This window comes from Magallana gigas, chromosome 3 (genome assembly GCF_963853765.1).
Source record: "Magallana gigas chromosome 3, xbMagGiga1.1, whole genome shotgun sequence".
Lineage (NCBI taxonomy): Eukaryota > Metazoa > Mollusca > Bivalvia > Ostreida > Ostreidae > Magallana > Magallana gigas.
Genome location: NC_088855.1, coordinates 455,097 through 479,962, shown reverse-complemented (window position 1 = coordinate 479,962; position 24,866 = coordinate 455,097). Strand labels below are relative to the sequence as shown.

The following is a 24,866-nucleotide window of genomic DNA, read 5'->3' as shown; positions in this document are numbered from 1 at the left end:
AAAAGTGGGGGGGGGGGCTAAGCCCCCCTAGCCCCCCCGGTTCCGACGCCTATGATTCTTACGTGCTTATGTGTGGCCAATGCTCTTGTGGATTCGTTTTTTATCATATCTTATACTATTTTAGCATAGTCAACAGACAATTTTTTAACTTCATATCCCTGCTTCAAATCATTTAATATGGTTGTGCATCAGAAAAGTATTCATTTTGTATTGAATACGTTTTATTTTGAACAACCTATAAAAATCACAGGCACCTGATGTTATAATTATTTTTCTCATACCCTCTACCTAATAATTCACAATTGTATTATTTGCTATAGTAGAGGGTAAATGATTTTTTATTATGAGAATACAATATACGTCAGGTGCTTATGATTTAAATACATTTACACAATATCACACGTGATTTTTTAAGATTTCATTTCTAATAGCGATTTTTTTTTTACTATATAAACTTGAAAATGAAATCTTTATGCATATATTTTGGTATATCAGTTTCTAAATTTTACGTAATTTGCCGGATCTTTGTACTCCGTCGGTATTATTTTGAATTTAGTTTTCAATAAACATTTCCTGTTGAAAAAACTAGAGAACGAACATTTCTACGCGTATTACGGAAATTTGTTGATGTAAGATAAAGTCCGCGCAACTTCAGCTCATATTTCGAATATGTCTCCACTAATTACAGAGGTAAATATCGAGTAGGAAGAAACATGGCCGATTCTCCACCGCGCAGACATTCGTCGGGCTCGGGTTCTGGTAGAAGAGGATCAATTTACCGATCCAGCCAAGTGTTCAATCGCCTAGATAGCAGAAACTATGCATTACCTCTAGGCGTTCCCGAGAAGTCAACTCAGATTGAACAACAAGAAGAACTCGTTAAAAATTTGAACACCTACTATATACAGTGTAAGGACGGGAACTGGGGGGTGGGGGTAACAACAAGGAGAGCTTAAAATGATTTTACAGAGAAATACATTCATACCCAATGTAATTATAATTTTCAAAGAAACTAATTTTTGATTGGAATGAGTCCTAATTGATCAGCTTAACATGCTAAAGAAGAGCTTTTATTTCAGTGAAGAAACAGATTCTTCAGTACCAGAGCCCCACTTTAGGGTTGTTCCCGGACATTGGAAAAGAAGATAATCCAACCCATATAGCTCACATCCGGGCCAGCATCTATTGCGCTGTGGCTGTGTGGGCATTATCGCAGGCATACAGGTATGAATGACCAACTATATTAAAACAGACTACAGAGTTTATTTTACCAAACAGAAATTTACAGCTCGAGGAACTTAATGGAGTCAAATTGTTTTAGGCATTCAAATAGAATGATGCTCTTCCTTGTTGGTATACATACATGTGTGTAAATAAGACTTACCTGTACCTTTTGCCCAACAATAACAGAACAGGTAATATATTTAATTACAGTAAATGATTGACATGCACTTCATTTTTAGGAAAGTTGATGATGATCAGGGAAGGACTCATGAGCTGGCTCAGAGCGCGGTGAAATGCATGCGTGGAATTCTCTTCTGTTGGATTCGACAGGCAGACAAGGTCAGACAGACTGCTCATTGATATAATATAGAGCTAAAACCAAGGCAAAAATACTGTAAATGTATTATTTTTATTGTGTATCAATTAAATTAACCAAAAATTATTTGTTACATGTTAGCTTAAATTTGATTATCCTGTTTCATTATAAGTAGATGTGTCTATGTATTCATACAGTCATGAAGATAATCATATGATTATACAAGACATTAATGAGTTTAGCGGAGGCTGCTCCTTTTTAAAAATACTAAATAGAACACATAGTCAAATGTAAATAATTTGCAGTGTAAGTTGAATCAGACATTATCATTGTTATGACTGGAATGCTTGTTTTAATGGAACAGGTTGAGGACTTTAAGGCCAATCAGAGAGCAGAGTTTGCCCTTCACTCGGCCTTCCACATGGTGACAGGTGATCCTGTGTACAGGGACGATGAGTATGGTCATCTACAGGTGTGTTAAGATTCTAACTAGAAGTCAATGTATCCACTACAGGTAGAAATCAATGTATCCACTACAGGTAGAAATCAATGTATCCACTACAGGTAGAAATCAATGTATCCACTACAGGTAGAAATCAATGTATCCACTACAGGTAGAAGTCAATGTATCCACTACAGGTAGAATCAAGGTATCCACTACAGGTAGAAGTCAATGTATCCACTACAGGTAGAAATCAGTGTATCCACTACAGGTAGAAGTCAATGTATCCACTACAGGTAGAATCAAGGTATCCACTACAGGTTGTTTAACCGGAAACACAGAAAATCTTAGAGGTAATGTATATCTTTGGTCAGACTAAATCATGGATACCTGTGTATGTATTGTTAGAGACAAAGGCAGTAGGTAAGATAAATTTGTCACATGGTTTGTATTCAATGTAATATGGTTTATACATGGATATCTGTATAGCTTTGGTTCAACTATATGCTGTCTCTCTCTATTATATCCATGTAATTGGACTGTACTTAATATTCTAAATATTGTCCTCTGCTTTCAACAGATCCATGTAATTGGACTGTACTTAGTATTCTAACTAGTGTCCTCTGTTTTCAACAGATCCATGTAATTGGACTGTACTTGATATTCTAAATATTGTCCTCTGTTTTCAACAGATCCATGTAATTGGACTGTACTTAATATTCTAAATATTGTCTTCTGTTTTCAACAGATCCATGTAATTGGACTGTACTTGATATTCTAGATATTGTCCTCTGTTTTCAACAGATTAATGTGATTGGACTGTACTTGATATTCTAACTAGTGTCCTCTGTTTTCAACAGATCCATGTAATTGGACTGTACTTGATATTCTAACTAGTGTCGTCTGTTTCCAACAGATCAATGTGATTGGACTGTACTTGATATTCTTACTAGTGTCCTCTGTTTCCAACAGATTAATGTGATTGGACTGTACTTGATATTCCTGGTCCAGATGATCACCTCAGGACTACAGGTCAGTGTTGATGTTAGAAAATGTTTAAAAATTAGTAATATGACTGCCATCTTGTTGCCCCTTTATTGCTGTCAATTGGTTAATGAGTTGAATTGAATTGCTTTGTTGGAGAAAACATTGGGCTATCGTTGTAAGACATCACTTATCAACTGTTGCTCATAATTGGTGTTCTTTGTTGTAATTCTAATTTTGACTTGGTTTCAGATTATATTTACTACGGATGAAGTAAACTTTGTACAGAATTTGGTGTTTTATGTTGAGAGGGCATACAGAACCCCTGATTACGGCACTTGGGAAAGAGGAAGCAAGTACAACAATGGCTCAACAGAAATCCATGCAAGGTTCACTTTATATATTATAGTTTACATCAAACTATCAAAGGCAGTTACAAAATGAGTAAAAAGTTTGTATATTGTCGTATTAAAAAGTACAATATGTCATACTTAAAATATCTTGATCTAAGTAATGTGATTGAACTAGTTATGCAGAAATTAACTAGGTATATACATGTCTGAATGTCCATGTATTTTGGTGATATTTTTAATATAACAACTTCAGATGTTCTTATGATAGTTTTTGAACACTATGGCACTAGCACTACTTTCACAGGTACTTCAAATTTTTGATTATGTGATAGAGGTAGATAAATCATTGTTATGTTTGTATATATGTGGGTATGGCGGTAGTTAGGTTCCTGTAAAAGTGTGGTTGTCTGTCCGTAGCTCCATCGGTCTGGCCAAGTCATCGCTGGAGTCCATCAATGGAGTCAATTTGTTTGGTGAACAAGGAACGTCTTCCTCGGTCATTTATGTTGATATAGATGCACACAACAGGAACAGAACTATCTTTGAGTCAATTTTACCGCGAGAATCAAATTCTAAGGTTTGTTGGCACGAGTCCAAGCTCCGCTGATGCACGTCTGCTCGGTGTGTTACCCGTGTGTCTGTCTAACCATCTGTAGCCTCCATCATCCCTGCTCTATAGCTAATACATGTAGGATCTTAAAAAATCATTTTATTTCAGATTTTTCGCTGACACTTGTGTTAGAGAACTATCAGTGCCATGTACCTTGATATTTTACAAAATCATTAATCTTGAATCGTCCACAGACACCGTCATGTCTAGGTACACTTCACATCTTGGTGAAACAAGTCCAGGGTAACAGATTTACTGCTATATGTATCAGTAGTTAACCTTTGGCGGGCACTTGTCTGTATGATATGTTTAACTGTTAACTTGATATATCACTTTATACTATCCATATTCGTTTATCATTGTAGGTAAAGATTCTTTTATTGAATGTTACATAATCAATGCGACCATTAATTCATTCATTCATTCATCCATCCATGCCAGCTTCTCTTTTGAAATGAGAACAAATTAGTATCGCTTTTACATCATCTCCAAGTCTTTGGCATGATTAAACGAGCCAGACAAGACAACTCAATGTAAAACAAACCAGACAAGTCAACTCAATGTAAAACAAACTAAACAAGTCAATCCAATGTAAAATGAGCTGCAAACAAAATATCTATTGTTTTCTACACATGAAGTATATCCTAAAGCCTACCCATTTGTGGAGTGAATATGCTTTCACAAGGTCAGGTAAGATAATCAGGTGGTCAGTGGGTGACTGTGACCTGGATTCAGATCGGGAAAATAAGCGAGATATTTTTGTCTGGCAAACAAATTTAAAAATTAGTTTTTGTCACTACACCAAGATTTCAAAAGATTTGATTTGTGAGAGGATTGAAAAATAAGGACCTCAATGTCCGTATAAATGGTTTGAGAGAATCCAAACAACTATTTAACTTTCTGGTAGATATACATCTTTATTTTTTGTGGTAAACTAAGTGTTTTGAGTTTTACAAGTCGATGAGAACCAACAAGCGAGTGCAAGGGGCAAAACATATGTATAGGATAGGCCCAAATAAGAGTGCCTTGCTGACAGTTATCAGAAATCCATCTTCTGTAAGTGTATATGTTTCCTTTTAGATAATGTAGGCAGAAATACTTTGGGTTTACATTGTATTTCATTACCTAGAACTTTGTATGGAGTCGCATTCCAGTGCATAAATTTGTTAGAAGAAGTTCAGCAGGTGCTTGTTGTAGGGTGTAGATCAGTGGGGTGTAAGTGTGCTGGTGGCTCCACCATTATCCTGTGTGGGTCTGATAATGCCTGTTCTCTCTTCTGTAGCTCTATAGGTATAGCTAAGGCCGCCCTGGAAGCTGTGAACGGAGAAAATCTGTTCGGGAAGCAGGGGGCTTCCTGGTCCGTCGTCTTTGTGGACTACGACGCCCACAATAGAAACCGCACCATATTTGAAGGCATTTTACCAAGAGAGTCCAACTCCAAGGTCTGTCTTCAATGATGTACACAGTTACAGATCTGTCACTCAACAATTAAAATGTCAATCAACATCGAATTAAACCATGAAAGTAGGAGTTTAACTATTACTGACACTTCTTGGTACTACATGTATAATATTTACCTAAATGGGTAGTAATGAGCTCGAAATTCAAGTTTTTACTCTTTTTTGTGTACTAAATTTATCTAAGATAAAGTAACGATTTTATCAGTAATAGGCTAATAGTCCAGAGTATGGTGCACAAGAATGGAAATCTCATTCTATTGATAAAACAACCCAGAACTGTTGTGTCATAACCCTATCATCTATCATCATCAGAAGAGTTTACTCTCTGTTATATAATCCTTTCCCTCCATATCTATATGTTCATGTTTCTCATGCAGTCTCCCCTTCCATTGTTCATTAGATTTTTTAAAAGTTCCTCATCTCTTCAAAATATTTGCTTGCTGGTATTCCCCTTTTGCAGAATGCAAAAAAAAATAAAAATGTAGATTACTATGTTTTACAAAGTATCGTGGATCATCATTATAATTATATACACGTATCTATACCTTCATTAATTATGTGTTTCATGTAAATTTGTTATTGCATGACAGCTAGTTAATAAGATTTCTTCCTGTTTCAAGGAGCAGCTTTTACATTAATGCATGCATGTGCAAAAATCTACTTAATATATACCTATATAAAAAATGTTAACAAATAAAGGATATTATTACTTTGTTTTTATTAAATACCAATCACACTGTATTAAGAATTATTATTGTACATGTACGATAGTCAGTTGGTAAATAAAAAAAGGAAGAAAATGATTGTAAAAAGACATGTTGATCTGTTTAGAGACTTTGCGATTTCTCTGTAGCAATGTTTTTCTCTGACAGAACACAGATGCTGCCCTTCTTTCCACCATAGGCTGGCCTGCTTTTGCCTTACACGAAGAGGACATAAAAAATCGTACAATTAGCAAAGTTCTCCGCAAACTAAAAGGGAAATATGGTATAAAGCGATATCTGAGAGACGGATACCGTACAGTACTGGAAGACAACAAGAGACGTTTCTACAAACCCGCAGAGATCAAAGTATGTGTTGTTGATATTACATGAATATTGCATGCTAGGAAGGGGTACATGGTAAATCCTAACTCTGAAGGAACCATTGTTGATTGAGGTTAAGATGAGATCAACAGTGGCTATCACGATACAGCTAATTTACATGAATGTACATGTTTAAGAGTCTAATGTGAAATTCAAAATATTAGTACAGGAGAAAATTAAAAGATGAACAAAAGGGTTTTGAATTAAAATTAGACTGTAAATCTTTCTATTGAAATGTATCAGTAACTGTGAATGATTTATTTGTTGGATTGTAGATCCCCCGTATCCATTTTTTTTTATCACTTTTCAAAAAAATTGCAAAAATGGGGTAGAAGTGATACACTTTTCCATTGTTTCACTCATTTATTTTGCAATCTTAAAATTTTCTGATATCAAATGACATCATGACTGTGTAATTTTGTGTGATGTATTTTTTTCATTAGAATGTCATCGCCAAAAAAGTAAAAGTTAGATCAATGCAGAAATATTTATATAAATGGTAAACAAAGTATCGTATCTTGACAAATGTGTAGACTAGTTTCAATTGGTGTATCTTACTACTGTACTACATTGTATATTTGATATACTTAGGTGCTCTCTTTTTTGACAGCTGTTTGATGGAATTGAGTGTGAGTGGCCAATCTTCTACATCATGATGCTGATTGACAGTAAGTAACAGCACAGCATTTAGTGTCATTCATTACCCATGTTAAACTGATTGACAGTAAGTAACAGCACAGCATTTAGTGTCATTAATTACCCATGTTAAACTGATTGACAGTAAGTAACAGCACAGCATTTAGTGTCATTAATTACCCATGTTATACTTTGTGACAGTAAGTTACAGCTCATCATTTAGTGTCATTAATTACCCATGTTATACTGTGTGACAGTAAGTTACAGCACATCATTTAGTGTTATTAATTACCCATGTAATACTGTATGACAGTAAGTTACAGCACATCATTTAGTGTCATTAATTACCCATGTTAAACTGTGTGACAGTAAGTTACAGCACAGCATTTAGTGTCATTAATTACCCATGTTAAACTGTGTGACAGTAAGTTACATCACATCATTTAGTGTCATTAATTACCCATGTAATACTGTTTGACAGTTAGTTACATCACATCATTAAGTGTCATTAATTACCTATGTAATACTGTGTGACAGTAAGTTACAGCACAGCATTTAGTGTCATTAATTACCTATGTAATACTGTGTGACAGTAAGTTACAGCATATCATTAAGTGTCATTAATTACCCATGAAATATACTGTGTGACAGTAAGTTACAGCACATCATTTAGTGTCATTAATTACCCATGTTAAACTGTGTGACAGTAAGTTACAGGACAGCATTAAGTGTCATTAATTACCCATGAAATGTACTGTGTGACAGTAAGTTACATCACAGCATTAAGTGTCATTAATTACCTATGTAATACTGTTTGACAGTAAGTTACATCACATCATTTAGTGTCATTAATTACCCATGTAATAATGTTTGACAGTAAGTTACAGGACAGCATTTAGTGTCATTAATTACCCATGTAATACTGTTTGACAGAAAGTTACAGGACAGCATTTAGTGTCATTAATTACCCATGTAATACTGTTTGACAGAACGTTACAGGACAGCATTTAGTGTCATTAATTACCCATGTAATACTGTTTGACAGAAAGTTACAGGACAGCATTTAGTGTCATTAATTACCCATGTAATACTGTATGACAGAAAGTTACAGCACATCATTAAGTGTCATTAATTACCCATGTAATACTTTGTGACAGTAAGTTACATCACAGTTTTAGGGATTCATTATTTACCCATGTAATACTGTGTGACAGTGAGTTACAGCACAGCATTATTGTTGTTTACTTACTTACTTTTACTTACTTACATATTAATGTCCATTCTTTTGGATACTGTGTGACAGTATGTTATACTACAACATAAGTATCACTAATTACCTTTAACTTGGTACATACAAATGCCTTTGTTTTATATACTGTGTGACTAAATTTGTGGACATCAATTTTCGTGAATCACAGTTTTAGGGATTCATTAATTTGTAGCCAGTGATTTTATCAATACAGTCTGTTGTTATTAGATATTGCACTTCAATGAACATTAATTTTAATTTTGTTGATCAGTTCAACGAAATCAATGAAAATTGTTATTAATCAGATATTGATGAAACCACTGTATACAAAATTAATATTCATGTACCAGATGTTTGAGATTTTTATGGTTAACTATTTTAGAGCATTGTGTGGTTTGATTACAGAGGTCTTCCAGCATGACAAGGACGGTATAGAGTATTACTCGCAGCTGATCAAGCCACTGCTGTACAACTCGGAAGAAGGTGAAGCACTTACATGAAATATTTATGTGTTTAAATTGCAATTCAAACTTTCTGCTGTATGATTTCTGCCATATGATTTAGACTTAATTTCAGGGGACAGTTTGGTGTATATGTCAATCAAATTGTTTAAAAAAATTCAGCAAGCACTTGTATAATTTTCCAAAATCACATTAATGTTTGTTTATCGATCTTCATTTTCAATGTTCTTTCAAAACAAATTTTCATATTGAGAGTACATTGTATTAAAGGTAAACTGGTGCCAAAGTTCTTCTATGTTCCAAAAGAGAATATTGATGAGGAAAAGAGAGTGCCGGGCAGCATGACGCGATATCCCAGTGCCGAGGGAACGACCGACGGAACTTTCATGCTAGGACAGTCCGTCTATTTCATTTCACAGCTTCTCGGTAAATTCCCTTTGATGTTAATGATTTTATTTCATTGAAACTTGTATATTTATTGCTTAAGAGTTTTTTACTCCGTTAAGCCTTAACTTAAGGTTCATAATGTATGCTTCAGAATTAGAATGCAATGCATCTTATAGAACTCGATGAGTACAGCATTATAAACAATCACTTTTATACCCTAACAGGACGTATGACTGTCTAGGAATATTGACTCAATTTGTACTATGACAGAATACCTGCCTTTATTAAAATGTTGACATACCTACATGTACCTGAAAATACATAGATTACTTTATTAAATGTAGTTATATTTAACTGAACATTATAATGGGAAAACAATAAACATGTATGAAAGTGTAAAAAGTGTTTCAGAATCAGTATGTTTCTCTTAGAATTGATGATAGGCTAAATCTTATTAGCAAGTAAGTCTTTACAACATTTTATAAGTTCTTTATATCCATGAAAGATACATGTAGCTTTATATACAAGGGATAGGGAAAAGATAAAACTCAAAAATGATAGATATTTCCTGATGTCAAAATCCATTGTCGGTGCATTTTACTAATTTCCGCCAAATTAAGTCAGTCCTTACTGTAGTGTGCCCACACAAAAAAGTGTCAGTCCTTACTGTAGTGTCAGTCTTTACTGTAGTATGTCCATACACAGAAGTGTCAGTCCTTACTGTAGTGTCAGTCCTTACTGTAGTGTGCCCACACACAGAAGTGTCAGTCCTTACTGTAGTGTGTCCACACACAGAAGTGTCAGTCCTTACTGTAGTGTGTCCACACACAGAAGTGTCAGTCCTTACTGTAGTATGTCCACACACAGAAGTGTCAGTCCTTACTGTAGTATGTCCACACACAGAAGTGTCAGTCCTTACTGTAGTATGCCCACACACATAAGTGTCAGTCCTTACTGTAGAGTGCCCACACAAAGAAGTGTTAGTCCTTACTGTAGTATGCCCACACACAGAAGTGTTAGTCCTTACTGTAGTGTGTCCAAACACAGAAGTGTCAGTCCTTACTGTAGTATGTCCACACACAGAAGTGTCAGTCCTTACTGTAGTGTGTCCACACAGAGAAGTGTCTGTCCTTACTGTAGTGTGCCCATACAAAGAAGTGTCAGTCCTTACTGTAGTATGTCCATACACAGAAGTGTCAGTCCTTACTGTAGTGTCAGTCCTTACTGTAGTGTGCCCACACACAGAAGTGTCAGTCCTTACTGTAGTATGTCCACACACAGAAGTGTCAGTCCTTACTGTAGAGTGCCCACACAAAGAAGTGTCAGTCCTTACTGTAGTATGCCCACACACAGAAGTGTCAGTCCTTACTGTAGTATGCCCACACACAGAAGTGTCAGTCCTTACTGTAGTATGTCCACACACAGAAGTGTCAGTCCTTACTGTAGTGTGTCCACACAGAGAAGTGTCAGTCCTTTCTGTAGTGTGCCCATACAAAGAAGTGTCAGTCCTTACTGTAGTATGTCCATACACAGAAGTGTCAGTCCTTACTGTACTGTCAGTCGTTACTGTAGTGTGCCCACACACAGAAGTGTCAGTCCTTACTGTAGTGTGTCCACACAAAGAAGTGTCAGTCCTTACTGTAGTGTGTCCACACACAGAAGTGTCAGTCCTTACTGTAGTATGTCCACACACAGAAGTGTTAGTCCTTACTGTAGTGTGCCCACACACAGAAGTGTCAGTCCTTACTGTAGTATGCCCACACACAGAAGTGTCAGTCCTTACTGTAGTGTGCCCACACACAGAAGTGTCAGTCCTTACTGTAGTGTGTCCACACACAGAAGTGTCAGTCCTTACTGTAGTGTGTCCATACACGCATGTGTCAGCCTTTACTGTAGTATGCTCACATACAGAAGTGTCAGTCCTTACTGTAGTATGTCCACACACAGAAGTGTCAGTCCTTACTGTAGTGTGCCCACACACAGAAGTGTCAGTCCTTACTGTAGTATGTCCACACACAGAAGTGTCAGTCCTTACTGTAGTATGTCCACACACAGAAGTGTCAGTCCTTACTGTAGTGTGCCCACACACAGAAGTGTCAGTCCTTACTGTAGTGTTAGTCCTTACTGTAGTGTGCCCACACATAGAAGTGTCAGTCCTTACTGTAGTATGCCCACACACAGAAGTGTCAGTCCTTACTGTAGTGTGCCCACACACAGAAGTGTCAGTTCTTACTGTAGTATGTCCACACACAGAAGTGTCAGCCTTTACTGTAGTATGCTCACATACAGAAGTGTCAGTCCTTACTGTAGTATGTCCACACACAGAAGTGTCAGTCCTTACTGTAGTGTGTCCACACACAGAAGTGTCAGTCCTTACTGTAGTATGTCCACACACAGAAGTGTCAGTCCTTACTGTAGTGGTCTACACACAGAAGTGTCAGTCCTTACTGTAGTGTGTCCACACACAGAAGTGTCAGTCCTTACTGTAGTATGTCCACACACAGAAGTGTCAGTCCTTACTGTAGTGTGTCCACACACAGAAGTGTCAGTCCTTACTGTAGTATGTCCACACACAGAAGTGTCAGCCTTTACTGTAGTATGCTCACATACAGAAGTGTCAGTCCTTACTGTAGTATGTCCACACACAGAAGTGTCAGTCCTTACTGTAGTGTGTCCACACACAGAAGTGTCAGTCCTTACTGTAGTATGTCCACACACAGAAGTGTCAGTCCTTACTGTAGTGTGTCCACACACAGAAGTCTTAGTCCTTACTGTAGTGTGCCCACACACAGAAGTGTCAGTCCTTACTGTAGTGTGTCCACACAGAGAAGTGTCACTCCTTACTGTAGTGTGCCCATACAAAGAAGTGTCAGTCCTTACTGTAGTATGTCCATACACAGAAGTGTCAGTCCTTACTGTACTGTCAGTCGTTACTGTAGTGTGTCCACACACAGAAGTCTTAGTCCTTACTGTAGTGTGCCCACACACAGAAGTGTCAGTCTTTACTGTAGTGTGTCCACACACAGAAGTGTCAGTCCTTACTGTAGTATGTCCACACACAGAAGTGTCAGTCCTTACTGTAGTGTGTCCACACACAGAAGTGTCAGTCCTTACTGTAGTGTGTCCACACACAGAAGTGTCAGTCCTTACTGTAGTGTGTCCACACACAGAAGTGTCAGTCCTTACTGTAGTGTGCCCACACACAGAAGTGTCAGTCCTTACTGTAGTGTGCCCACACACAGAAGTGTCAGTCCTTACTGTAGTATGTCCACACACAGAAGTGCCAGTCCTTACTGTAGTGTGCCCACTCACAGAGGTGTCAGTCCTTACTGTAGTATGCTCTCTGTGATTTTATTTCTCTGTCTGTACAGTCAATGGCTTGCTGAATGTCAATGACCTTGACCCCATCAGGAGACACCTGCCTGCATCAGAGAGGCCAAAGGTCAACATGAGATACTCATCTTTCCAGGTCAGGTTTATGTCAATAGACTACAGTCATTCAAACATTTTGTACGAACTCCAAAGTTTTGTTAAGGATTTAGTCAAAATATGTTCAAACTGCAATGCAATGTACATGTGGAACACATTTGTGGGGGGGGGGGGGGGGAGTGAATATTTTTGAGATTGTTGATGCTTATTACCTAGGAAATTATGATATTCATTCACTTTATTTTATATATGGAAAAAAATCAACAAAATTCAATCCCAACATGCCTTTAAGAAAACTGACAGTAGAGTTCATTGTGGGTAGAATTAGATATCTATTTATAGATCACACCACCTGACCTGGTGATCCAGGTTATCCTGATTGCTGAGAGTGCCCGGCTACAGCAGCTCCTAGCGACCTACGGAATCCAGACGCAGACTCCCCACCAGATTGAGCCCATCCAGATCTGGTCGCCCAAGGAGTTGTCAAAGGCCTACGAGTACCTTGGGGTCAACAGGAAACTGGGGCTCACAGGGCGACCCAAACGCCCCTTTGGTGTCCTCAGTACTTCCAAGGTCATTGTGCACCTGTATTTATACTGGGATTCTCAGTCAGTCATTTGTTCTGCACATTTATTTAAAGTGTCGAATATCTAAGCTCTTTCCTCTGTACCTTAGGCCTAAAAAAAAAAGTTGTGTGTTTAGGGTAACCCGACCTAACCTACAAAAATGCCCCGATCCTACCATTTTTAGATGACTGTTTTTATCCGATTGTGAATAATATATTTTTTCTATTAAAAAAATCTGTTTCTAAATATGACACAAACAATATTCTTAGGATTCATGCAAAAAAAAATATGATAAAAAAAAAAAATCCCTACCTACCTAACCTATTTTTTTCGTCAGATTTACCCTAAACACACAATGTTTTTTTAATAGGCCTTATGAAGTTGTCAGTAAATATATTAGTCCTGTATTAGTGGTTTCACTGTTTTGATGTAACTCTGATACTGTTGTGGTTTCACTGTTTTGGTGTAACTCTGATACTGTTGTGGTTTCACTGTTTTGGTGTAACTCTGATACTGTTGTGGTTTCACTGTTTTGGTGTAACTCTGATACTGTTGTGGTTTCACTGTTTTGGTGTAACTCTGATACTGTTGTGGTTTCACTGTTTTGGTGTAACTCTGATACTGTTGTGGTTTCACTGTTTTGGTGTAACTCTGATACTGTTGTGGTTTCACTGTTTTGGTGTAACTCTGATACTGTTGTGGTTTCACTGTTTTGGTGTAACTCTGATACTGTTGTGGTTTCACTGTTTTGGTGTAACTCTGATACTGTTGTGGTTTCACTGTTTTGGTGTAACTCTGATACTGTTGTGGTTTCACTGTTTTGGTGTAACTCTGATACTGTTGTGGTTTCACTGTTTTGGTGTAACTCTGATACTGTTGTGGTTTCACTGTTTTGGTGTAACTCTGATACTGTTGTGGTTTCACTGTTTTGGTGTAACTCTGATACTGTTGTGGTTTCACTGTTTTGGTGTAACTCTGACGCTGTTGTGGTTTCACTGTTTTGGTGTAACTCTGATACTGTTGTGGTTTCACTGTTTTGGTGTAACTCTGATACTGTTGTGGTTTCACTGTTTTGGTGTAACTCTGATACTGTTGTGGTTTAGATCTTTCACTGTTTTGGTGTAACTCTGATACTGTTGTGGTTTCACTGTTTTGGTGTAACTCTGATACTGTTGTGGTTTAGATCTTTCACTGTTTTGATGTAACTCTGACGCTGTTGTGGTTTAGATCTACCGTGTGTGTGGCTCCACAGTACTGTGCTACCCCCTGGTGTTTGAGGTCAGTGATTTCTACCTGGCGCAGGATGTTCCCATCATGCTGGACGATCTGAAGGTAAGTCCATTTATCAGCAGTATTTATCAGGATTACAACGTGTAATCAATACATAAAGTATGGTAATGAATAAGGCTTACTATTCAAGTTTGATAACTTGTTTGATTCAGTGTCTTATGTAGACTTATGATTATTTATTCAACTCATGACGAGGGCAGACATTAAATATAGAAACAAGATAATTTGATTTTGCAGAATGATCTGGCGTTTTTGTCTAAGTGCTGGAAGTTGTCAGGGAGGCCCACTTTCTGCATGATCATAAGAGAAAACAATGTCAGGTATACACATAATGAGTTGTGTAGGTAATCAGGTAATAGGATGTCAGGTACAAGATATAACAATGTTGGATACACACATTCCGTATTGTTCTGTACAGGTTGTAGCAACGTCCGTTTCATACATGTACATAATGTTATGCACTAGATGTACCGATGGTAGGTATACATAAATCTTGAAGCTTTTGGATGTTTCTTTAGTATGTGGAAATTTGTCTAAACTTCAGTATTTAGTATAATTGGAAATAATAAGATCTCTTCAAATAAAGTAACAGATATTAAACCGTCATTTCATTAAGCACTTTGTAGATATTTATGAATAATTGAATGACTTTCTGATTCAGGGGACCTAACTTTGAGGAGTTTTTAAACCTGCTTGCTCAGTTTAAACGTGGGGATGTCGATGGAATCAGGGTTAGACTAGGAAAGCTGCAGGTAGAATATAACATTAAAACAGAAGATTGTAGTAGTTTGTAAAAGAAAAGAAAATCTTGTTGATACTGTAATTCATGACAGTTTCATTTTCTTAGGCAACATAAATTTTGAACTCTGTTGTATTTTTACATTTTTTTGAAATGTAAAGATAGCTGAGCTGATAGTTTAAGTTGAATTTTAATGTAGATGTACTGATAAATAATCAGCTCCCTGTAGCTGGCAATGATGCTACTTTTGTTTTATCAGTCCCTCATCACCTCTGGCTGTGTGGAACATTTGGATTTCCTGGACAAGATTGGAGATCCTTCGGACATCTTTGTTCCTTTTGAGGAGAAAACTGTGGGTGCAAGTTTTAAGAGTCTGACTGAGATCCCCAAGCTTCCAGAGCTGAATGATGCCACCCTGAGATACAATGAACAGGTGAAAACAAATCCAATTGGTGATGAAATATGATCTAATCTATTAATTAAACTTATGAAGTTACGAATTACCTTCTTTGCTTTTACGTAAAATTTGCCTTATTAGCAATTATGATATTTCAGAAGATATCATTATCTAAATCAGATGGGAGCACAAAATTTTGGCATAAGATACCAAATGAATAACCTTTTAACTTTACAATTTCATAAAGGAAGAATACATGTAGAAATTATCTAAGTGAGTGGTATGTTTTGTATCAGACGATTATTGTACCTAAATATAAACTTATACATGTGATGTCTGTCAGCTTTTCACAAAAGAAAGTGGGAATAAAAGACAGCAAATTATGCAGGAATTATCGACTTGAATCTATCGAGTTATAAATGTGTTGATCTCGTACCTCCATAAGAATGGTGCTCAGGCTCAAACAAAAGTTGATCACTTTAATACTTTGATGTGATAACATTATCAGAAGCGGTGGTAAATGGCTTCTTTCTTAACTACATGTATTAATTTTATATAATAATATGCATGATATAATATTGATAACAGAAAACACCAATAAATAAGTAGTAGAAAGCAACAGTGACAAGTTAAAATTTACTAGTATTATATAAGCTTTCTCAAATATTATATAACAAAACATTATTTTATGTATCTTAAATTTACATCGGTTACTGTGATTCCTATCCTGAGTTTTAAATAGCCAATAAGACATCTCCGGCAAGGATTGAAAAATGCTGGAAATTTGTTGTTGCCCCTTGATATTGCTTATTCATGTTGAAGGAGTTAGCTTGTAAGGCTAACTAGGACTTGTATGTTATTGCCCCTAATGTTGCCCCTTCATTCTACAGGAGTTGGTGTGTAAGGCTAACTTGGACTTGTATGTTATTGCCCCTAATGTTGCCCCTTCATTCTACAGGAGTTGGTGTGTAAGGCTAACTTGGACTTGTATGTTATTGCCCCTAATGTTGCCCCTTCATTCTACAGGAGTTGGTGTGTAAGGCTAACTTGGACTTGTATGTTATTGCCCCTAATGTTGCCCCTTCATTCTACAGGAGTTGGTGTGTAAGGCTAACTTGGACTTGTATGTTATTGCCCCTAATGTTGCCCCGTCATTCTACAGGAGTTGGTGTGTAAGGCTAACTTGGACTTGTATATAGTTGCCCCTAATGTTGCCCCTTCATTCTACAGGAGTTTGTGTGTAAGGCTAACTGAGACTTGTATGTAGTTGCCCCTAATGTTGCCCCTTCATTCTACAGGAGTTGGTGTGTAAGGCTAACTGAGACTTGTATGTAGTTGCCCCTAATGTTGCCCCTTCATTCTACAGGAGTTGGTGTGTAAGGCTAACTGAGACTTGTATGTAGTTGCCCCTAATGTTGCCCCTTTATTCTACAGGAGTTTGTGTGTAAGGCTAACTGGGACTTGTATGTAAATGCCCCTAATGTTGCCCCTTCATTCTACAGGAGTTGGTGTGTAAGGCTAACTGAGACTTGTATGTAGTCGCCCCTAATGTCTTCTTCATGTTACAGGATTTAATGCGTAAAGCTAACTGGGACCTGATTCACATGTTGAAATTGACTGATGGCATCTACTCCCAGAGCCAGATCCTCAGGGTCCTCTTCCAGCGGGAGGGCGCCAACTTCTGGATCGAGGGGGAGTCCATTGTCCAGAAGATGGAACACCTGATTCACCTGGCTGGACTTTACAAGGAGTGGTCCGTAGTGCGGCTCCAGTCAGCTCTCCTACACAAGACTGTAGACAGCCTGGCTCCCTCTGTCACCACCATATTGGTCAGGGGCAAACAGGTAAATATGGTTGGTCAATACATTATGTCTGTAAATGACAGTTGGTCTATATGTCTGTAGGTGACAGTTGGTCTGTATGTCTGTAGGTGACAGTTGATCTATATGTCTGTAGGTGACTGTTGGTCTATATGTCTGTAGGTGACAGGTGGTCTGCATTTCTGTAGATGACAGTTGATTTGTATGTCTGTAGGTGACAGTTGGTCTATATGTCTGTAGGTGACAGTTGGTATGTATGTCTGTAGTTGACAGTTGGTCTATATGTCTGTAGGTGACTGTTGATCTCTATGTGACAGTTGATCTGAATGTCTGTAGCTGACAGTTGATCTGTATGTCTGTAAATGACAGTTGGTCTATATGTCTGTAGGTGACAGGTGGTCTGCATGTCTATAGGTGACAGTTGGTCTATATGTGACAGTTGGTCTGTATGTCTGTAGGTGACAGGTGATATGTATGTCTATAGGTGACAGTTGGTCTATATGTGACAGTTGGTCTATATGTCTGTAGGTGACAGTAGATCTGTATATCTGTAGGTGACAGTTGATCTGAATGTCTGTAAATGACCGTTGGTATATATGTCTGTAGGTGACAGGTGGTCTGCATGTCTATAGGTGACAGCTGATCTATATGTCTGTAGGTGACAGTTGTTCTGTATGTCAGAAGATGACAATTGATCTGTATGTCTGTAGGTGACAGTTGGTCTGTATGTCTGTAGTTGACAGTTGGTCTGTATGTATGTAGGTGACAGTTGGTCTATATGTCTGTAAATGACAGTTGGTCTATATGTCTGTAAATGACAGTTGGTCTATATGTCTGTAGGTAACAGTTGATCTGTATGTCTGTAGGTGACTGTTGGTCTATATGTATGTAGGTAACAGTTGGTTTATATGTCTGTAGGTGACAGTTGGTCTATATGTCTGTAGTTTACAATTGGTCTGTATGTCTATAAGTGACAGTTGGTCTGTATGTATGTAGGTGACAGTTGGTCTACATTTCTCTAAGTGACAATGGGTCTGTATGTTTGTTGGTTACATAGGAATTGTGTGTTGGATTTTTTTTATAATGACAGATGTTTTGTATGTTTGTGTATGAAAGTGTGTCTGTATTTTTGTAGATCTTGATATTTGTAGTATTTGTAGGTGACAGTGAGGGGGTATGTTTACAGGTGACAATTAACCTGTATGTTGGTAGGTAACAGTGGGGGTGTATGTTTACAGGTGACAATTAACCTGTATGTTGGTAGGTAACAGTGGGGTGTATGTTTACAGGTGACAATTAACCTGTATGTTTTTAGGTAACAGTGGGGGTGTACGGCCATGAAGAGGAAGTTTTGGACAAGCCTGTTAGCCCCGGATTCCTACAGGATCTGATATTTAAGATTTGTTTACCGTACAACATACAAGAGGCCGTTCTGCAGCAGGAACTTATACTTGGAATTGGAAAGCTGATTGCCACATCCCCCGACCTGTTTGATGGAATTCTCAAAATAAGAATTGGGTACTAGCTTCTTTCCTTCCTCTGGTGAATTCACTCACTTTTGAATTTTTTATACCCCCCGCAAACAAAGTTTGGGGGGGTATATAGGAATCACCTTGTCCGTCCGTCCGTCCGTCTGTCCGTCTGTCTGTCCGTCTGTCTGTGCAATCGTGTCCGGTCCATATCTTTCTTATGGAGAAACATTGGAAGTTCTTACTTCACACAAAGATTGCTTATGACCTAAGGGTGTGTCATGACCTTGACCCAAGGTCATTCGTGCAAGGTCAAGGTCACTGGCAGAAAAAATGCAAAATTCGTGTCCGGTCCATATCTTTCCTATAGTGAAACATTGACATTGGAAGTTCTTACTTCACACAAAGATTGCTTATGACCTAAGGGTGTGAAATGACCTTGACCCAAGGTTATTCGTGCAAGGTCAAGGTCACTAGCAGAAAAAATGCAAAATTCGTGTCCGGTCCATATCTTTCTTATGGAGAAATATTAGTAGTTCTTACTTCACACAAAGATTGCTTATGACCTAAGGGTGTGTCATGACCTTGACCCAAGACCATTCGTGCAAGGTCAAGGTCACTGGCAGAAAAAATGCAAAATTCGTGTCCGGTCCATATCTTCTTTTGAATGTTCTTACTTCACACAAATATTGCTTATGACATAAGGGTGTGTCATGACCTTGACCCAAGGTCAATTGAGGAAGTTCAAGGTCATTGTTTCGCAAATGCTAAATTTTGTCTGTGTCATTTCTTGTATTAATTGAAATTTAGAAGCTAAAATTTGACACAAAGCTTGCTCTTCTCAGGCCACATAAAATTATTTTTAGATTTTCATCCCCGTCTCTCTAAAAATGGCCTGCCCTGATGAAATTTTTATTTGGAAAAAAAAAATGTGTGGAAAAAAAATTTCGGAAAAAATCTGGCTCAGTATACTAATAATTCGAATTGTTTAAATATTAAATGGCTGCTTGACATGTGGATTTCGTTTGATTAGAGTCATGGTTGTCAATGGAAGGATGCAAATGTCCTCATGCATTAACAGTTAACTTAAAATAAAATGGAATTAAAGTATAGAAATTGGTTTGTTTACTCCTATTAGCATTAACAGTTTTAAAAAATAGAGCAGTTGTTATTTATAGAAAATGGTCAGTGAAATAGATTCATCCAATATTTTCTATAATAGCAAAAATACACGCGTTATGATTTTTTTCTTAGCGGGGGGTATCAATTGTGAGCTTGCTCACAGTACCTCTAGTTCTCTCAAGTTTTGAATTTAGAGATCATATTTGTAACTGTTTAACAAAATATATAATAAGATTAACATGCATATATATGCAAAATCATAGGAAAAAATAGGCATTACCATCTAATATTAAAGATCTACATTACTTCTCAGTTTGAATTGAAAATTATAAGCAAAAATGATGCTGACTTGTACATCATGATTTTCATGTCAATAAAAATCATTAGCAATGAAAGATGATAACCACATCAGAAGCTTCACATTGATAAATCTTGCTCTTCAGCTGGTTTGTGCGTGCCATGAGATTTGAACTGGAGCAGGACGATGAAGGAATTGAACTCCATGACCTTTCCCCTAACGATGTGAAGGGCATGTTGATTGCTGTTCTAGTGCGGAATGTCTACGAAGCAGACTTAAGGACTCCGCTACAGAAACGGCAACTAGACGGGGCCCTCAATAGGGTCCCCAAGGATTTCTACGACAGGGTGTGGTCCATCCTGGAGAAAACTCCATACGGAATAAAAGTGGCTGGCTACCTCCTACCTCAGGTACATACACCCATACTGTATTATCAATGAGATAAAAATATCCAGATCACTGATACTGTATTATTAATGTAGCAATATTTAGTTCACTGAAACTGTATTTATATCTAGTTCACTTTAAGGACAACTATTAATTGTAGTTTTGTTACTGCAAGTGTACGCAAATTAGTGTATTTAAAGTTTTGGGCTATTTCATCATCATTTATAAATTAGGTATTTGGAGAACAGCATCAATTTTTTATTTGTTTTAATTGTATAAAGTGTGTGTGTGCTTTAAATTTCTGACCAGAGGTAGCACAAAATGAAATTAGTACAGATATGATGTTGTTTTTTAAATGCATACCCAAAACTTAAATGATGTACATACTTTTAATAACACAGTTTTTTTTCCTTTTCTTAGCAACCCACACTGTCAGACATGACTATGTATGAGCTCAACTTTTCGCTGCTGGTGGAGCAGATGTTGAGTAAGATTGTGGACCCAGCTTACAGACAGATTATGGTGGAGGTAGGCACTCCACACTCTCAATGTAATCAGTATTGTAGCTTACAGACAGATTATGGTGGAGGTAGGCACTCCACACTCTCAATGTAATTAGTATTATAGCTTACAGACAGATTATGGTGGAGGTAGGCACTCCACACTCTTAATGTAATCAGTATTATAGCTTACAGACAGATTATGGTGGAGGTGGACACTACACACTCTCAATGTAATCAGCATTGTAGCTTACAGACAGATTATGGTGGAGGTAGGCACTCCACACTCTCAATGTAATCAGTATTATAGCTTACAGACAGATTATGGTGGAGGTAGACACTACACACTCTCAATGTAATCAGTATTATAGCTTACACACAGATTATGGTGGTGGTAGGCACTCCACACTCTCAATGTAATCAGTATTATAGCTTACAGACAGATTATGGTGGAGGTAGGCACTCCACACTCTCAATGTAATCAGTATTATAGCTTACAGACAGATTATGGTGGTGGTAGGCACTCCACACTCTCAATGTAATCAGTATTATAGCTTACAGACAGATTATGGAGGAGGTAGGAAAGAAATATTACAGTAATGTATACTTTCATCAATATTCTTTTGATTATTATGATAATCATATATTGATATTAGTTGTTTACAGTTTTTTCCTAAATTCTATAGACATTGATGGTAATTAACTTGATACCTATATATATTATGTGTTTGATGTCAGTGTTCAAGTTATCTTTTAACTTTGACAGACATTTATGGTGGTCTCCACAATGTTAGAGAGGAATCCAGAAGCTTCATTTGATCAGGCCGTCAACATGGACAAGGTGGGTTACCAGGATGATTGTAGGTTACCATGATGACAATGCATTACTATATGATAAGCACACATTACCATGAAGGTTGGAGGTTACCATGATAACTGTAGGTTACCATGATGATCGTAGGTTACCGTAATGACAATACATTACTATATGATAAGCACACATTACCGTGAAGGTTAGAGGTTACCATGATAATTGTAGGTTACCATGATGACAATACATTACTATATGATAAGCACACATTACCATGAAGATTGTAGGTTACCATGAAGGTTGGAGGTTACCATGTAGATTGTAGGTTATCATGATTATTGCAAGGTACGATGGTGGTTGTAGGTTATCATGTTGAATTCTGCTCTGTTAATGCTAGGCACAGTCATTCAGTGACACTATTTTCATATAATAAACAACAATACTACTTTGTGTGAAAGTTAGGTTATTATTTGTATTTTAAATGTTCCATTGAATGTGTCTGTTTATTGGAATATTTTTATTTAACAGATAATCATGGATGCTTTTGAGGAGTTTCAGCGTGACCTTAGTAAAAGTGAAGGTCATGAGAAGCAGGATGAGATGACCAAGTTCTATAGCACGCCGCCAAACGTCAAACATGGAACATCACGGTATCTGACCAAAGCTGTCATCAACAACTTACTGGAAGGGGAGATGAAGTTTGTGTCTGACGATATGTGTAGTGTGTCCTGATCGTAGTACATGCTTCCATTGTCTGTGTGTCCGACGGTATAATGTTTAAGTGTTTCATAGATGGCAACAGATTCTTACATCGTCTCTATGTCTGCCTGATGCTTGGTCATGGATAGAAGAAACTTAATTTGAAGTGCATTGGAATTTTCAAAACTGTGTTTTGATACACATTTGTGGATTGTTTGTTGTTGTTTATGATGTGCTTCATGAGTTACAGTGGATTGAATTAATTAATGCAGTGACAGAAATCCACTTATTTTTGGAATGCTTAGCAGGTGCTTGTTATGTTTTGTAATATGACGCTTTTAACTGTAATAAGCATTAATTTAATATAAAAAGGAGTTTCGTTACTGTTAATACCAAATACATGAATAACAATTTTCTTTTTGTTCAGTATTCTGTTTCAGTAGACAGTGTCAAAAATTAGTTTTCAGAATTTTACACTCTGCAAATATCTGTGAGGAAAAAAATGATTCATTAGATAGTTACTAGATGACACAACTGGTCAGCCTTTTACAGGATAAAAAGGAGCTGAACAACAGCTGAAAATGTTGTATAGAGGATCAAAACAACCGAGAATGCTAGATAGAGGATCAAAACAGCCAAGAATGCCGGATAGAGGATCAAAACAGCCTAGAATGCCGGATAGAGGATCAAAACAGCCGAGAATGCCGGATAGAGTATCAAAACAGCGGAGAATGCCTGATAGAAGGTCAAAACAGCCGAGAATGACGGATAGAGGACTAAAACAGTTGAAAATGCAGGATAGAGGATCAAAACAGCCGAAAATGCCGGATAGAGGATCAAAACAGCCAAGAATGCTGGATAAAGTATCAGAACCGCCCATATTGTTCTACGGATCTGAACAGCTGACAAAAATGGTGTTTAAAGGAACCGTTACGTGATACAAATGCGAAATGTAGTCTTTAGTTTTCTTTCGCTCCGGCCATCTTTTTAGAAAACAAAGTAGAAGAGGGCTACATATTGCAGCTAAAGCTAAGCAAACTTGTAGGGTTTTACATTTAACTGTATAGGTTACATTCTGCTGACAAACCTTTCTCTCATATCACTGCTTACAATTCTCATATTGGCCTCATATTAGCCAAAAGCGGTAGGTTAAGTAAAAAATTTTTTAGATAATCGACAAGTGTTTCAGTAAAACTGGTTTTATGGAGTCTTTTCTTCCTCTTACAAAATTCTTAACAAATTCTTGCAAATTTTTAGGAACTTGGTTACAACTAATTTCCAGATAAAGCGGATTGATTTTGAGTCTTGTAGAAGTGAACAATAGCGACATGTACACCTTTTACATGGAAGTTTTTTCATTGTTTTAAAAATTAGCCTTACCAATGAAACTATTCTTCGAATACGTTTATTCTCACAAAAAATCATTAAAATTATAGGTTGCCAAAGACGGTCTTTTTTCATGCCACCGTAAGCACAACTGGTAGTCAAATGAAAAAACCATGTATATATCGAATTCGCTGTAATAATTATCACAAATTCGTTGAACGGATACAACAAATTACAAATATAAAGAAATAAATTCACTGGTACCTAGGACTTCGCTATAAACGAGTTTTATCTGTTTTGTCTATTTACGAAATTCTCACAACCATGACCGTTGATTCGCATTGCCTTGCCCTAATTAATCTTTGTGCTGGAAAAAAAGATGGAAATGAAACTAAGCAACACAAAGACACAGGTTCGAAAGGTCATTATTTGTGTTTTAGTTTCTCCTGAAATTGAAATAACAAGCGCACCCCCCCCCCCCCCCCCCCCCCCAGCTTTAGTCTAATTCAAGGACTTGCGCCAAAACGTAGTGGGGCGTATAATGCAATTTCATAAAGCGGCTTAACTATAGAAAACGCATCACTGGACTTGCACAAAACTGTTTCTAAATTGTAACAATAACAACATTTTGAAAACATGAATCAATACTTGAGGAACTAGCAATAGCAAACATTTTACTTCAAGATTCAATGGAAGACGACCTCCAAGCAACGCTTGCCAAAATCTGTCGACGGGATGCCTTTTCTCTGATTGTACGTACAAATAGGAGGTCTAGCATGCTGAATTTACTTAGATTGTTTCGTTCC

General features: G+C 37.3%; 1 protein-coding gene across 3 annotated transcripts; it reads left to right on the top strand.

The window, feature by feature from the left end:
• Nucleotides 1–562: 562 nt before the first annotated feature.
• On the top strand, nucleotides 563–23,148 carry LOC105338503 (phosphorylase b kinase regulatory subunit beta). 3 transcript variants are annotated; one of them, XM_066077940.1, is made up of 23 exons: nucleotides 563–909; nucleotides 1,080–1,224; nucleotides 1,464–1,563; nucleotides 1,905–2,012; nucleotides 2,955–3,014; nucleotides 3,219–3,355; nucleotides 5,212–5,371; nucleotides 6,262–6,459; nucleotides 7,085–7,142; nucleotides 8,765–8,842; nucleotides 9,091–9,246; nucleotides 12,579–12,676; nucleotides 12,979–13,209; nucleotides 14,430–14,534; nucleotides 14,730–14,812; nucleotides 15,154–15,244; nucleotides 15,491–15,664; nucleotides 17,197–17,472; nucleotides 18,764–18,966; nucleotides 20,483–20,747; nucleotides 21,145–21,252; nucleotides 21,991–22,065; nucleotides 22,564–23,148. In XM_066077940.1, the coding sequence occupies exons 1-23, from the start codon at nucleotides 714–716 to the stop codon at nucleotides 22,765–22,767; spliced, it is 3,309 nt and encodes a 1,102-aa protein (XP_065934012.1). In that variant the 5' UTR covers nucleotides 563–713; the 3' UTR covers nucleotides 22,768–23,148. The 3 variants fall into 3 exon arrangements, with proteins under 3 accessions (XP_065934012.1, XP_065934011.1, XP_065934013.1); XM_066077939.1 differs by lacking the exon at nucleotides 5,212–5,371 and adding an exon at nucleotides 3,737–3,896; XM_066077941.1 differs by lacking the exon at nucleotides 5,212–5,371 and adding an exon at nucleotides 3,737–3,896 and having other exon boundaries at nucleotides 21,145–21,274.
• Nucleotides 23,149–24,866: the final 1,718 nt, after the last annotated feature.

Excerpts from the sequence above, each read along its gene's own strand:
- LOC105338503 (XM_066077940.1), top strand. The coding sequence starts at position 714 with ATGGCCGATTCTCCACCGCGCAGACATTCGTCGGGCTCGGGTTCTGGT. Across the intron at positions 1,564-1,904 it reads GGATTCGACAGGCAGACAAG|GTTGAGGACTTTAAGGCCAA; the intron begins GTCAGACAGACT and ends TTAATGGAACAG. Across the intron at positions 12,677-12,978 it reads TGAGATACTCATCTTTCCAG|ATCACACCACCTGACCTGGT; the intron begins GTCAGGTTTATG and ends ATCTATTTATAG.